The following is a 15019-nucleotide window of genomic DNA, read 5'->3' on the forward strand; positions in this document are numbered from 1 at the left end:
CATAAGATTAGTGGCAGACCGATCTCCTGAAACTTGGCAGGCCAGAAAGGAATGGCAGGAAATCTACAATGTGATGAACAGAAAAAATATGCAGCAAAAATCCTTTATTCAGCAAGTCTGTCTATCAGAAGAGAAAGAGAGATAAAGGTTTTCCCAAACAAACAAAAACTGAAGGAATTCATCGCCACTAAACCAGCCCTACAAGAGATCCTAACGGGGACTCTGTGAGTGAAATGTTGCAAGGACCACAAAATACCAGAGACATCACTACAAGCATGAAAACTATAGATAACACAATGTCTCTAAACCCATATCTTTCAATAATAACATGAATGTACATGGACTAAATGCTCAAACCAAAACACATAGGGTATCAGAATGGATAAAAAAACAAGACCCATCTATTTGCTGTCTACAAGAGACTCATTTTAGACCTGAGGACACCTTCAGATTGAGAGTGAGGGGATGGAAAACTATTTATCATGCCACTGGAAGTCAAAAGAAAGCTGGAGTAGCCATACTTATATCAGACAAACTAGACTTTAAATTAAAGGCTGTAACAAGAGATGAAGAAGGGCATTATATAATAATCACAGGGTCTATCCATCAGGAAGAGCTAACAATTATAAATGTCTATGCGCCGAATACAGGAGCCCCCAAATATATAAAACAATTACTCACAAACATAAGCAAACTTATTGATAAGAATGTAGTAATTGCAGGGGACTTTAACACTCCACTTACAGAAATGGATAGATCATCTAGACACACGGTCAATAAAGAAACAAGGGTCCTGAATGATACATTAGATCAGATGGACTTGACAGATATATTTAGAACTCTGCATCCCAAAGCAACACAACATGCTTTCTTCTCGAGTGTACATGGAACATTCTCCAAGATAGATCACATACTGGGTCACAAAACAGCCCTTCATAAGTTTACAAGAATTGAGATCATACCATGCATGCTTTCAGACCACAATGCTATGAAACTTGTAAATCAACCTTAGGAAAAGGTCTGGAAAACCTCCAAAAGCATGGAGGTTAAACAACACCCTTTTAAAGAATGAATGGGTCAACCAGGAAATTAGAGAAGAAATTAAAAATTATATGTAAATAAATGAAAATGAAAATACAACAATCCATACACTTTGGGATGCAGCAAGGGGAGTCCTGAGAGGAAAATACATTGCAATCCAGGCCTATCTCAAGCAACAAGAAAAATCCCAAATACAAAATCTAACAGCACACCTAAAGGAAATAGAAGCAGAACAGCAAAGGCAGCCTAAACCCAGCAGAAGAAGAGAAATAATAAAGATCAGAGCAGAAATAAACAATATAGAATCTAAAAAAACTGTAGAGCAGATCAACGAAACCAAGAGTTGGTTTTTGAAAAAATAAACAAAATTGATAAACCTCTAGCCAGGCTTCTCAAAAAGAAAAGGGAGATGACCCAAATAGATAAAATCATGAATGAATATGGAATTATTACAACCAATCCCTCAGAAATACAAGCAGTTATCAAGGAATATTATGAAAAAGTATATGCCAACAAACCGGACAACCTGGAAGAAATGGACCAATTCCTAAGCACCCACACACTTCCAAAACTCAAACAGGAAGAAATAGAAAACTTGAACAGACCCATAACCAGTGAAGAAATTGAATCAGCTATCAAAAATCTCCCAACAGGGCAGATATAGGAAGATGGCGGCGTAGGAGGACGCTGGGCTCACCGCGCGTCCTGCTGATCACTTAGATTCCACCTACACCTGCCTAAATAACCCAGAAAACCGCCAGATTTAGCAGAACAGAGTCTCCAGAGCCAGGCACAGATGAGAGGCCCACGGAAGAGGGTAGGAAGGGCGGCGAGGCAGTGCGCACTCCACGGACTGGCGGGAGGGAGCCGGGGCGTAGGGGCAGCCTGCCGGCCAAGCAGAGCCCCCGAGTCTGGCTGGCAAAAGCGGAGGGGCCTGATGGACTGTGTTCCGACAGCAAGCGCGACTTAGCGTCTGGGAGGTCATAAGTTAACAGCTCTGCTCAGAAAGCGGGAAGGCTGGAGGACAAAGAGAGGGAGAGCTGCTGAGCCCCCGGACGACAGAGCTCAGTTTGGTGGGGAACAAAGGCGCTCGTCAGTGCCATCTCCCTCGCCCATCCCCCAGCCAAAATCCCAAAGGGAACCAGTTCCTACCAGGGAACTTGCTGGCTCCGTGCAAACACCCAACTCTGTGCTTCTGCGGAGCCAAACCTCCGGCAGCGGATCTGACTCCCTCCCGCTGCCACAGGGCCCCTCCTGAAGTGGATCACCTAAGGAGAAGCGAGCTAAACCTGCCCCTCCTGCCCCCGTGCACCTTGCCTACCCACCCCAGCTAATATGCCAGATCCCCAGCACCACAAGCCTGGCAGTGTGCAAGTAGCCCAGACCGGCCACGCCACCCCCCAGTGAATCCCACCCCTAGGAGAGGGGAAGAGAAGGCACACACCAGTCTGACTGTGGCCCCAGTGGTGGGCTGGGGGCAGACATCAGGTCGGACTGCGGCCCCACCCACCAACTCCAGTTATACACCACAGCACAGGGGAAGTGCCCTGCAGGTCCTCACCACTCCAGGGACTATCCAAAATGACCAAACGGAAGAATTCCCCTCAGAAGAATTTCCAGGAAATAACAACAGCTAATGAACTGATCAAAAAGGATTTAAATAATATAACAGAAAGTGAATTTAGAATAATAGTCATAAAATTAATCGCTGGGCTTGAAAACAGTATAGAGGACAGCAGAGAATCTCTTGCTACAGAGATGAAGGGACTAAGGAACAATCACGAGGAGATGAAAAACGCTTTAAACAAAATGCAAAACAAAATGGAAACCACGACGGCTCGGCTTGAAGAGGCAGAGGAGAGAATAGGTGAACTAGAAGATAAAGTTATGGAAAAAGAGGAAGCTGAGAAAAAGAGAGATGAAAAAATCCAGGAGTATGAGGGGAAAATTAGAGAACTAAGTGATACACTAAAAAGAAATAATATACGCATAATTGGTATCCCAGAGGAGGAAGAGAGAGGGAAAGGTGCTGAAGGGGTACTTGAAGAAATAATAGCTGAGAACTTTCCTGAACTGGGGAAGGAAAAAGGCATTGAAATCCAAGAGGCACAGAGAACTCCCTTCAGACGTAACTTGAATCGATCTTCTGCACGACATATCATAGTGAAACTGGCAAAATACAAGGATAAAGAGAAAATTCTGAAAGCAGCAAGGGATAAACGTGCCCTCACATATAAAGGGAGACCTATAAGACTCGTGACTGATCTCTCTTTTGAAACTTGGCAGGCCAGAAAGGATTGGCACGGTATCTTCAGTGTGCTAAACAGAAAAAATATGCAGCCGAGAATCCTTTATCCAGCAAGTCTGTCATTTAGAATAGAAGGAGAGATAAAGGTCTTCCCAAACAAACAAAAACTGAAGGAATTTGTGACCACTAAACCAGTCCTACAAGAGATCCTAAGGGGGATCCTGTGAGACAAAGTGCCAGAGACATCACTACAAGCATAAAACATACAGACATCACAATGACTCTAAACCCATATCTTTCTATAATAACACTGAATGTAAATGGACTAAATGCACCAACCAAAACACATAGGGTATCAGAATGGATAAAAAAACAAGACCCATCTATTTGCTGTCTACAAGAGACTCATTTTAGACCTGAGGACACCTTTAGATTGAGAGTGAGGGGATGGAGAACTATTTATCATGCTACTGGAAGCCAAAAGAAAGCTGGAGTAGCCATACTTATATCAGACAAACTAGACTTCAAGTTAAAGGCTGTAACAAGAGATGAACAAGGGCATTATTTAATAATCACAGGGTCTATCCATCAGGAAGAGCTAACAATTATAAATGTCTATGTGCCAAATACCGGAGCCCCCAAATATATAAAACAATTACTCATAAACATAAGCAACCTTATTGATAAGAATGTGGTAATTGCAGGGGACTTTAACACTCCACTTACAGAAATGGATAGATCATCTAGACACACGGTCAATAAAGAAACAAGGGCCCTGAATGATACATTGGATCAGATGGACTTGACAGATACATTTAGAACTCTGCATCCCAAAGCAACACAATATACTTTCTTCTCGAGTGCACATGGAACATTCTCCAAGATAGATCATATACTGGGTCACAAAACAGCCCTTCATAAGTTTACAAGAATTGAAATTATACCATGCATACTTTCAGACCACAATGCTATGAAGCTTGAAATCAACCACAGGAAAAAGTCTGGAAAACCTCCAAAAGCATGGAGGTTAAAGAACACCCTTTTAAAGAATGAGTGGGTCAACCAGGCAATTAGAGAAGAAATTAAAAATTATATGGAAACAAACGAAAATGAAAATACAACAATCCAAACGCTTTGGGATGCAGCGAAGGCAGTCCTGAGAGGAAAATACATTGCAATCCAGGCCTATCTCAAGAAACAAGAAAAATCCCAAATACAAAATCTAACAGCACACCTAAAGGAAATAGAAGCAGAACAGCAAAGGCAGCCTAAACCCAGCAGAAGAAGAGAAATAATAAAGATCAGAGCAGAAATAAACAATATAGAATCTAAAAAAACTGTAGAGCAGATCAACGAAACCAAGAGTTGGTTTTTTGAAAAAATAAACAAAATTGACAAACCTCTAGCCAGGCTTCTAAAAAGAAAAGGGAGATGACCCAAATAGATAAAATCATGAATGAAAATGGAATTATTACAACCAATCCCTCAGAGATACAAACAATTATCAGGGAATACTATGAAAAATTATATGCCAACAAATTGGACAACCTGGAAGAAATGGACAAATTCCTAAACACCCACACTCTTCCAAAACTCAATCAGGAGGAAATAGAAAGCTTGAACAGACCCATAACCAGCGAAGAAATTGAATCGGTTATCAAAAATCTCCCAACAAATAAGAGTCCAGGACCAGATGGCTTCCCAGGGGATTTCTACCAGACGTTTAAAGCAGAGATAATACCTATCCTTCTCAAGCTATTCCAAGAAATAGAAAGGGAAGGAAAACTTCCAGACTCATTCTATGAAGCCAGTATTACTTTGGTTCCTAAACCAGACAGAGACCCAGTAAAAAAAGAGAACTACAGGCCAATATCCCTGATGAATATGGATGCAAAAATTCTCAATAAGATACTAGCAAATCGAATTCAACAGCATATAAAAAGAATTATTCACCATGATCAAGTGGGATTCATTCCTGGGATGCAGGGCTGGTTTAACATTCCCAAATCAATCAACGTGATACATCACATTAATAAAAGGAAAGATAAGAACCATATGATCCTGTCAATCGATGCAGAAAAGGCCTTTGACAAAATCCAGCACCCTTTCTTAATAAAAACCGTTGAGAAAGTCGGGATAGAAGGAACATACTTAAAGATCATAAAAGCCACTTATGAAAAGCCCACAGCTAACATCATCCTCAATGGGGAAAAACTGAGAGCTTTTTCCCTGAGATCAGGAACACGACAGGGATGTCCACTCTCACCGCTGTTGTTTAACATAGTGCTGGAAGTTCTAGCATCAGCAATCAGACAACAAAAGGAAATCAAAGGCATCACAATTGGTAAAGATGAAGTCAAGCTTTCCCTTTTTGCAGATGATATGATATTATACATGGAAAATCCAATAGACTCCACCAAAAGTCTGCTAGAACTGATACATGAATTCAGCAAAGTTGCAAGATACAAAATCAATGTACAGAAATCAGTTGCATTCTTATACACTAACAATGAAGCAACAGAAAGACAAATAAAGAAACTGATCCCATTCACAATTGCACCAAGAAGCATAAAATACCTAGGAATAAATCTAACCAAAGATGTACAAGATCTGTATGCTGAAAACTATAGAAAGTTTATGAAGGTAATTGAAGAAGATATAAAGAAATGGAAAGACATTCCCTGCTCATGGATTGGAAGAATAAATATTGTCAAAATGTCAATACTACCCAAAGCTATCTACACATTCACTGCAATCCCAATCAAAATTGCACCAGCATTCTTCTCGAAACTAGAACAAGCAATCCTAAAATTCATATGGAACCACAAAAGGCCCCGAATAGCCAAAGTAATTTTGAAGAAGAAGACCAAAGCAGGAGGCATCACAATCCCAGACTTTAGCCTCTACTACAAAGCTGTCATCATCAAGACAGCATGGTATTGGCACAAAAACAGACACATAGACCAATGGAATAGAATAGAAACCCCAGAACTAGACCCACAAACGTATGGCCAACTCATCTTTGACAAAGCAGGAAAGAACATCCAATGGAAAAAAGACAGTCTCTTTAACAAATGGTGCTGGGAGAACTGGACAGCAACATGCAGAAGGTTGAAACTAGACCACTTTCTCACACCATTCACAAAAATAAACTCAAAATGGATAAAGGACCTGAATGTGAGACAGGAAACCATCAAAACCCTAGAGGAGAAAGCAGAAAAAGACCTCTCTGACCTCAGCCATAGCAATGTCTTACTCGACACATCCCCAAAGGCAAGGGAATTAAAAGCAAAAATGAACTACTGGGACCTTATGAAGATAAAAAGCTTCTGCACAGCAAAGAAAACTACCAATAAAACTAAAAGGCAACCAACAGAATGGGAAAAGATATTTGCAAATGACATATCGGACAAAGGGCTAGTATCCAAAATCTATAAAGAGCTCACCCAACTCCACACCTGAAAAACAAATAACCCAGTGAAGAAATGGGCAGAAAACATGAATAGACACTTCTCTAAAGAAGACATCCGGATGGCCAACAGGCACATGAAAAGATGTTCAACGTCGCTCCTTATCAGGGAAATACAAATCAAAACCACACTCAGATATCACCTCACGCCAGTCAGAGTGGCCAAAATGAACAAATCAGGAGACTATAGATGCTGGAGAGGATGTGGAGAAACGGGAACCCTCTTGCACTGTTGGAGGGAATGCAAATTGGTGCAGCCGCTCTGGAAAGCAGTGTGGAGGTTCCTCAGAAAATTAAAAATAGACCTACCCTATGACCCAGCAATAGCACTGCTAGGAATTTACCCAAGGGATACAGGAGTACTGATGCATAGGGGCTCTTGTACCCCAATGTTTATAGCAGCACTCTCGACAATAGCCAAATTATGGAAAGAGCCTAAATGTCCATCAACTGATGAATGGATAAAGAAATTGTGGTTTATATACACAATGGAATACTACGTGGCAATGAGAAAGAAGGAAATATGGCCTTTTGTAGCAACGTGGATGGAACTGGAGAGTGTGATGCTAAGTGAAATAAGCCATACAGAGAAAGACAGATACCATATGGTTTCACTCTTATGTGGATCCTGAGAAACATAACAGAAACCCATGGGGGAGGGGAAGGAAAAAAAAAAAAGAGGTTAGAGTGGGAGAGAGCCAAAGCATAAGAGACTGTTAAAAACTGAGAACAAACTGGTGGTTGATGGGGGGTGGGACGGAGGGGAGGGTGGGGGATGGGTATTGAGGAGGGCACCTTTTGGGATGAGCACTGGGTGTTGTATGGAAACCAATTTGACAATAAATTTCATATATTAAAAAAAAAAAAGAAAAACAAAAACAAAAAGGCATGAACTTGATTGCAGGGAATTTGAGACATGACACAAGGAAACAGGATTAAAGGAGTAGGAATCAAGAGAAAGAGAATGAGGAAAAATCAACATAAGTCTGTTGTATTGAGATAGGAATTGTGGCTCCAATCTGCTGGGACCACAAAGAAGTGTACAGAAGATTTAATGGCTTTGTCCTTAGAGGGTCAGGGAGCTGGTGTTCCAATGAAGTGGTTGAAGGCTGCCCCACTAAAGAGGTGATTACCTTTATTTTAGGGCCTCTTTTGCCTAGGGAAGAAGCTGATTGGCATTCAGGAATTTTAAATGTTGACTTGGTCATTGAGTGCTTCTTGTGGGACTGAACCTAAGATAGATATAAAGATCTGCATACTTTGTGCTTACTTGCTTTCCTCTTCCCCACACTTTCTTGTCTCTAAATGTCCAAGCTTGTGGTATCCATATCCTTGACCAAATACTATTTGCCATTGCTGAGGCCATGTAGATCCTAACCTGTGGCACGTCTCTAATACAAAATAGAAAGCTAAATGTATTTTATGCAAATATGCTCACTGTGAGGGTCTTAATCTAATTGGAGAATAGTATGAACAGTGATTTTTTTTTTCAAAAAAGGATTCCACCTAACATATTGAAAGGCCCTGTTCTTGAATTGAAATAAGACAGGTTTTTCTTCATTTACAGACAGTTTTAGGGAACCCCCATGTGCCATTGATGTGAAATGATTGAGAAACATTGGTGCAATAGATATAAGTGACATGGAGCTCTGGGATTTCTACTCATATTATTTACTTACACTGTCTGGATATTTTTAGTTAGCTACCAGATATGCTATTTTGGTCATTAGACAGATTAATAGGCCCACTATTTAATTATATAGACCTGCAAATACCCAAATTATTGTGATAATAATCAATTTTAGTAACATACTCACTTACTGGTTTCTGTATGCATGCTCAACTCCACAAGGGTTCCACTGCAAAGAACTCTAGGGGATGGCACTACATATCTTCTATGATACTTACCTGAAATTCCACATGGAACTAATCTAATCTATCATGAATATCTTTATTTTTTATTGTGTCTTAATGATCTTAAGTGCAAAAGAACAAATATCTTGCATCACAGCATGGATCTGCAGTGCCCTCTCTCTGCATAACTGTTATACCTCTCTATACCCGTTAAAGGTATCCTTGTTGTCATCAAATCATGGATTGTTCCAGGTTCACAATCATTTCAAAAAGCCTTGTTTTCTATAGTCCCTTCTTATTTTTTGTTACAAATTTTTATTTAAATTCTAGTTACTTAGCATATAATGTAATATTGTTTTCAGGGTTAGAATTTAGTGATTCATCATGTACATATAATATCCAGTGCTCACAAGTGCCCTCCATAACACCCATCACCATTTTATCCACCCCCCCTCCCCCACTCACCACTCCTCCAGCGAACCTCAGTTTGTTCTCTATAGTTAAGAGTCTGTTTTATGGTTTGCCTCTATTTTTTCCCCTATGGCCATCTGTTTTGTTTATTAAATTCCACATATGAGTGAAATCATATGGTATTTGTCTTTCTCTGACTGATTTATTTCATGTGGCATAATACATTCTAGCTCCATACACATAGTTGCAAATGGCAAGATTTTATTCTTTTTGTTTGCTGAATTACATTCCATTGTGTGTGTGTGTGTGTGTGTGTGTGTGTGTGTGTGTGTATCACTGTGTATATATACCACATATTCTTTATCCATTCATTAGTCAATAGATACTTGGACTCTTCACATAATTTGACTATTGTTGATAATGCTCTTCTATAGCCCCTTCTGGGACAACTGTTTTCATGAGTGCCTGCCAAATCAGAGCCTGAGATAAAAATTTGAGTAATCATTTCCTAGGAAATGATTGTGGAAGCAGAAGTTAGGGAATGGAGAGATTGTGATGTTATCAATTTTGCCGCTGTCTGCAATGGGGCTTGATTTTCTAAGACATATGAGAAGGAGAAAATGGTTATGAGAATTGCCCTTCAGAAAGATAAGAGGCTGGCTCTAGTCACTGACTGGATGATGGTTTCCCTAAATCACCTACATGGCCCTAATTCTATAAAATCTCACCATTGTACTCTAAGAATAATGATGATAACAACAAATTCACTATGCCTTTGAGGCTTGGGAAGCATACTGCAAAAAGCCCTTCTCTAGTGAAAAGGAAAAAGCTGATTAACAGCATCTTTGAAATAAGGAGATGCCAAGAGTTCAGGCTAAGTGAGGGCAGAATGAAAGGGACACATGCAGATAAGTCCAAACTAATCATTCTTGTACAGTGATCTCAAGCCTATATTTGGCTCACCAAATTATGCATTAGATTATAAAATTGCGCAAATGGCATAGTGATAAATCTAGAGTTAGAGCACATGACAAAGCAATTGTCATATCAGGATACAAGTGACAGTGAGGTAGATATGCAGTGTGGGCATTGGAATACATATTTTGACTTGGGAATCACTGGACACAGCTTATATTTGACCATTATGAATTATTTTAGCAGCCTAGACTTTCTTAAACTAAGTACACCAGACTTATTTTTATATAAACTATATATGTAAAGCATGTAAAAGTAAAGCATCTTACATTGCTTCTGGGTTCATTATGCAGACAGCTCCTAAGCACTGGCATTTGTTAATGTCATCATAAGCTATTCCCATACTAAGGCTCAGTAATTGAGCTATAATAACTGCAAGTGATTCCAGACTTATGGCTCTGGGATGCTGGAAAAAAGAACATGCATGTTCATTTCAGAAGATAATCCATTTACCTAGGAAACAATGTAATTATTAAAAATAGTCAATAAAATTGAACAGCATCATCTAATATGATAACCACAGATGTGCCATCTATATTGGTAACGTGTTACAGGTACCATTATTAATATAAGAAAAATATTGCCTCAGTAACTTATTAATTATAATAACAATAGTTATAGTCATATTTATATTCACAAAATAAAATCTTTAGATACAAACATGCAGTGTCAAATTATTAACCGGTTATGTTCACTTATATTTTAATTATTTGGGGATGATATTTTAGGTGAATCTTTCATACATTTAAAAAATCATAAATTGATCCATTAAATTAGGGTAAATAATGACTGATAATAAGAATGCTGACTTACCAAGTGTTTAAACTTTATTTTCAAAACTAAAATATCTTTATTATTTTTGTTTTTGCAAATGTAAGATGCTTATTATAGTATATTTTGACCGTACTAAAATGTATGAAGCTTGAGAAAAATCCAAAAATCACACTATCCTTTCAGATATATCTAACAGCATTTTGTTAAATATACTTCAAGACTGGTTTCTAGGAATAGATTTTGGTATCTTCTGTTTGTCTCTCTAAATCAACTTTCCAGCATGTTCCACCTTGCTCTCTAGCCCAGGAGGTGATACCAATGAATTATGTTAAAGGGTTTCTTTTACCTTAATTTGCTCTAAAGAGGGGAACAGGCTGAGAAAAGAGCAAGGTATTTATTACCATCATTGCCAGGGTGCCTATAACTGTCTGGATCCTTCGGCGGAGACACCTACCTTCTGTCTGTGACCCTGGTAAAATGGCATTGCCCTTTCCTTCAAGTCTGGGTGACAGTTAAATTTTCGTGTTACTAGCCCTAAGTTCCTACCCCTTGTATACACATTGACAGATGTTCCTTTTAACAAATTACCACAGATGAATGTACTATCCATGTTCAGAGATAAAAAGGGAGGTGGAGAGATAATGGAGAAGAAATGGAAGGATTTTGCTAAATCTCAAGAATTTAAATAATAAGATTTATAAAAAATAACAGTACATTATATTATTACTGTAAATTTTCTTGTTTTATAAGATTTTCTTGTTTTTCTTGTTTTGGGGATATTGTAGAAAAGGGTCTAGCAATTATTCAATCAATGTATCTTTACAACTGTTTCTTATTCTGTATCTGTCCTGTTCCCTGTTATCTTTCATAGCTTGGTAAGATGAAAAAAATGATTTCCACAAATTTCACTTTAGTCATGTGTGTGAAAGCAGTCTCTTCTCCCCTCCCCATGCAACTGTTACTCTATTCTCTTTTTAATACATGTATTTTCCCCATCTCTATCTGCATATATTTTAACCTTTCCTTTCATTGTGTGATAGGATCAGATACATGGTTTAATTTTTGAGATGACCTTTCTTTACACTCCTGTTATGACAGTCTCACATTGGACTTCAAGTAGTCAGCTCAGGCTGACTATTACAAAATACCACAGATGTAGGTGACTTAATAACAAATTTATTTTCTTGTAGGTCTGAAGATTAGAAGTCCAAGATCAAAATACCAGCAGGATTAGTTCCTGGTGAGGTTTCTTCCATGGCTGCCTTTTTGCATGTCTTTTCCTCTGTGTATGTACAGAGATCGGTATCTCTGGTGTCACTTCCTCTTTTTATAAGAACACTATCTAATTAGGGATTCACACTTATGATCTCCTTTAATCTTAAATTATCTCCATAAATGTTAGCTCTCCCGATATAGTCACATGGGGTTAGGGCTCCAACATATGAACTTTAGGGGGTCACAATTTAGTCCATAACAGACCAGTCTGAAAAATTTGAAAAATGTATGGAAGGGAGTGTGAGAATTTCCTACAGAATATTGTTATGATTACTTCTGTTTTGAAAATAAAGTAATAGAAGGAAAATTACATTTAACATTGGAGTCTTAAAAAATATTTTAGGAAAAAAATTACAACTACGCAGACAAGTTTCTTTTTGCAAATAATACCTGCTTAGGGCAATTGTAAAATAATATTAACAGTAGCTGACATTTATTAAGGCTTCTTATGTGCCAATCACTAGACTGAAAAAAATTTGCAGGCAAGTAGATATTGAGACTTTCTTTATTGCGAAATATGTGATTAGTTTCTATAAATGTGCCTGCTACTTATGCTTTTGTAAAATCTTCTAGTTTCTAACTTTAGGAATCAAGATTCTATATATGTCTTTTAGATAAAGCTGACTAATATTGTTCAAATCTTCTAAATTTTGCTCTGAAAAATTACTTATTCAAATACAATGTATTTGAGCTAATAGCTCTTTCAGTGTTTGCTTTGTATATTTTATAAGTAGTTAGGTACATATGATTTCAGGTTTATTATATAAGGTTAGTAAAATTTTATTTCATCCTAAATAATGAATCTCTTAAAATTCATATCTATTTCACTTGGAGAATATTTTGATGCTTCATATTAATACTCATACATTAATTTTTGGCATGACATTCTGTACTTTGTACTTTTTAGGGTTAAATTTTCTGGCACATATGGGTTTGAAACATAAAAGAGAAAACGATATGATCATTTTTATTTTTAATACTTGAAACTAAAATATTTTTAATCTCTTTTGGTTATTGCCTTTTCAAAATTAATAACATTTTATTTTGTGTAATGGTTTCATGCTGAGTGTACAAATCTTAGGTGCCTTGATGAAGTTATATGTACATATACACATATGTATATACAGAATATTTATTGGGGCGCCTGGGTGGCTCAGTCGGTTGAGCGTGTCTGACTTCAGCTCAGGTGATGATTTCACAGTTGGTGAGTTCAAGCCACACATTGGGCTCTGTGCTGACAGCTCCAGGCCTGGAGCCTGCTTCAGATTCTGTGTCTTGTCTCTTTGTCCCTCCCCCATTTGTGCTCTGTCTCTGTCTCTCAAAAATAAATAAATGTGATAAAAAAAATTAGAATATTTATTTGTATATATATATATATACATATTCATATGTAGTTTTTATACATATTATATGCACATATGCATATGTATGCATATTTATGAAGTATGCATGTGTCACATACCTGCATAATTATCATCCTGTACAAGGTACAGAATGTTTTTATTACTCAGGAAGTTTTCCCCAGCAAGCTTCCAGGCATTACTTCCCTACAAAATGTAACTTCTATTCTGACTTTTAATACTTTGGCTTACCTTTAGCTACACTTTAGCTTCACAAAAATGGCATTATGAAGTAAATGTTCTTTTGTTTCGGGCTTCTTTTGCTCAACCTAGTTTTTGAGATCCATCAATATGGAGTACAACAGTAGTTCTTTTTATTGCTTACATTACTACACATGTCTATCCATTTCACAGATAAGATGACTCAGTATTGTTAAAATGTCAATTTCCCTCAAATTGACCTAGGGATTTAAATCAAAAACTAATAGAAATCCAAGAATTTTTTGTTGAAATTGACAAGCTGATTTTAAAACAGAAATGCAGAGAACTTAAGATACCTAAATTAGTCTGAAGAAGGAGTTGTAGGGTTCATACAACCATTGCTGATTATATGTTATAAAACTATAGTTATTAAGACGATATGGTATTGGTGGAAAAATAGACAAACGATCATTTTTAAAAATCCAGAAAGAGAGTAGAAATATGATGATCTGATTTTTATAACAAAGGTACCACTCTAATTCCGTAAGAAAAATACCTGTTTAATAAGTGCCATGAAGTGATTGCTTATTTACTGTGAATAAATAATCCTGACACCTAACTCACACCAAATTATTTTAATGTTGTTTATATGGATCTATAGTTGAAAATTAACAATATGTTTTAATTAGAAAATATAAATTATTAGCTTCAAGACCTTAGAGTGGACAAAACTTTCTTGAAGGTGTTCTTTTTTCTATCTAGTGTGCTGAAAGTTTTATCTCTTTTTTTGTCATAAATGAGTTCAAACTTTACCAAATGTTTTCTCTGCATCTATTATTTCTTTTAGAATGGTAGATTATGATTGATTTTCAAATGTAAAATTAACTTGCATTCCTGGAATAATTCCTACTTGACTCATGTTGTGTTATTCTTCTGATACATTGCAGAATTCTCTTTGTTAACATAGCGTTGGCATAAATGTCAATTCCTACAACAAGCTAAGAAACAGCCCTTCCTTTTATATTCTCTACAAGAATTTGTTGTACATTGGTACTAAAACCTTTGGAGACATCACATCCTCAAGGAGACAATCTGATCCTGGAGTTTCTGGTGTTGGCTGACTTTTTAGTATTATTTAAGATTCAATTACTCCAAGGGGCCCTGGATGGCTCAGGGGTTAAGCGTCCAACTTCGTGCAGGTCCTGATCTCACAGTTGGGGAGTTGGAGCACCACATTGCTTTGGATCCTCTGCCTCTTTCTCTACCCTTCTCCTGCTTGCACGAGTGCATACACAAGCTCTCTCTCTCTCTCAAAAATAAATAAATATTTTTAAAAGATTCAATTATTCCAATAGGTCAATGGCTATCCAGGTTTTCTTTCCTATTCATGTGATAGATTTTATTATTCATGACATTTATCAATTTCATCTA

General features: G+C 37.5%; 1 protein-coding gene across 2 annotated transcripts in view; it reads right to left on the reverse strand.

The window, feature by feature from the left end:
- Positions 1-15019, reverse strand: part of ADAM2 (ADAM metallopeptidase domain 2) — a 135391-nt gene that overhangs the window by 56198 nt on the left and 64174 nt on the right. For both annotated transcript variants that reach the window (XR_008421606.1, XM_019440716.2), the window contains exon 11: positions 10268-10404. Coding sequence is in view for 1 of the 2 variants with exons in the window: in XM_019440716.2 (XP_019296261.1) it covers positions 10268-10404 (137 nt within the window). In the remaining variant the exon portion in view is untranslated. The remainder of the gene's footprint in view (positions 1-10267; positions 10405-15019) is intronic.

This window comes from Panthera pardus, unplaced genomic scaffold (genome assembly GCF_024362965.1).
Source record: "Panthera pardus isolate Hobbes unplaced genomic scaffold, ASM2436296v1 HiC_scaffold_13, whole genome shotgun sequence".
In the NCBI taxonomy this organism is placed as follows: Eukaryota; Metazoa; Chordata; class Mammalia; order Carnivora; family Felidae; genus Panthera; species Panthera pardus.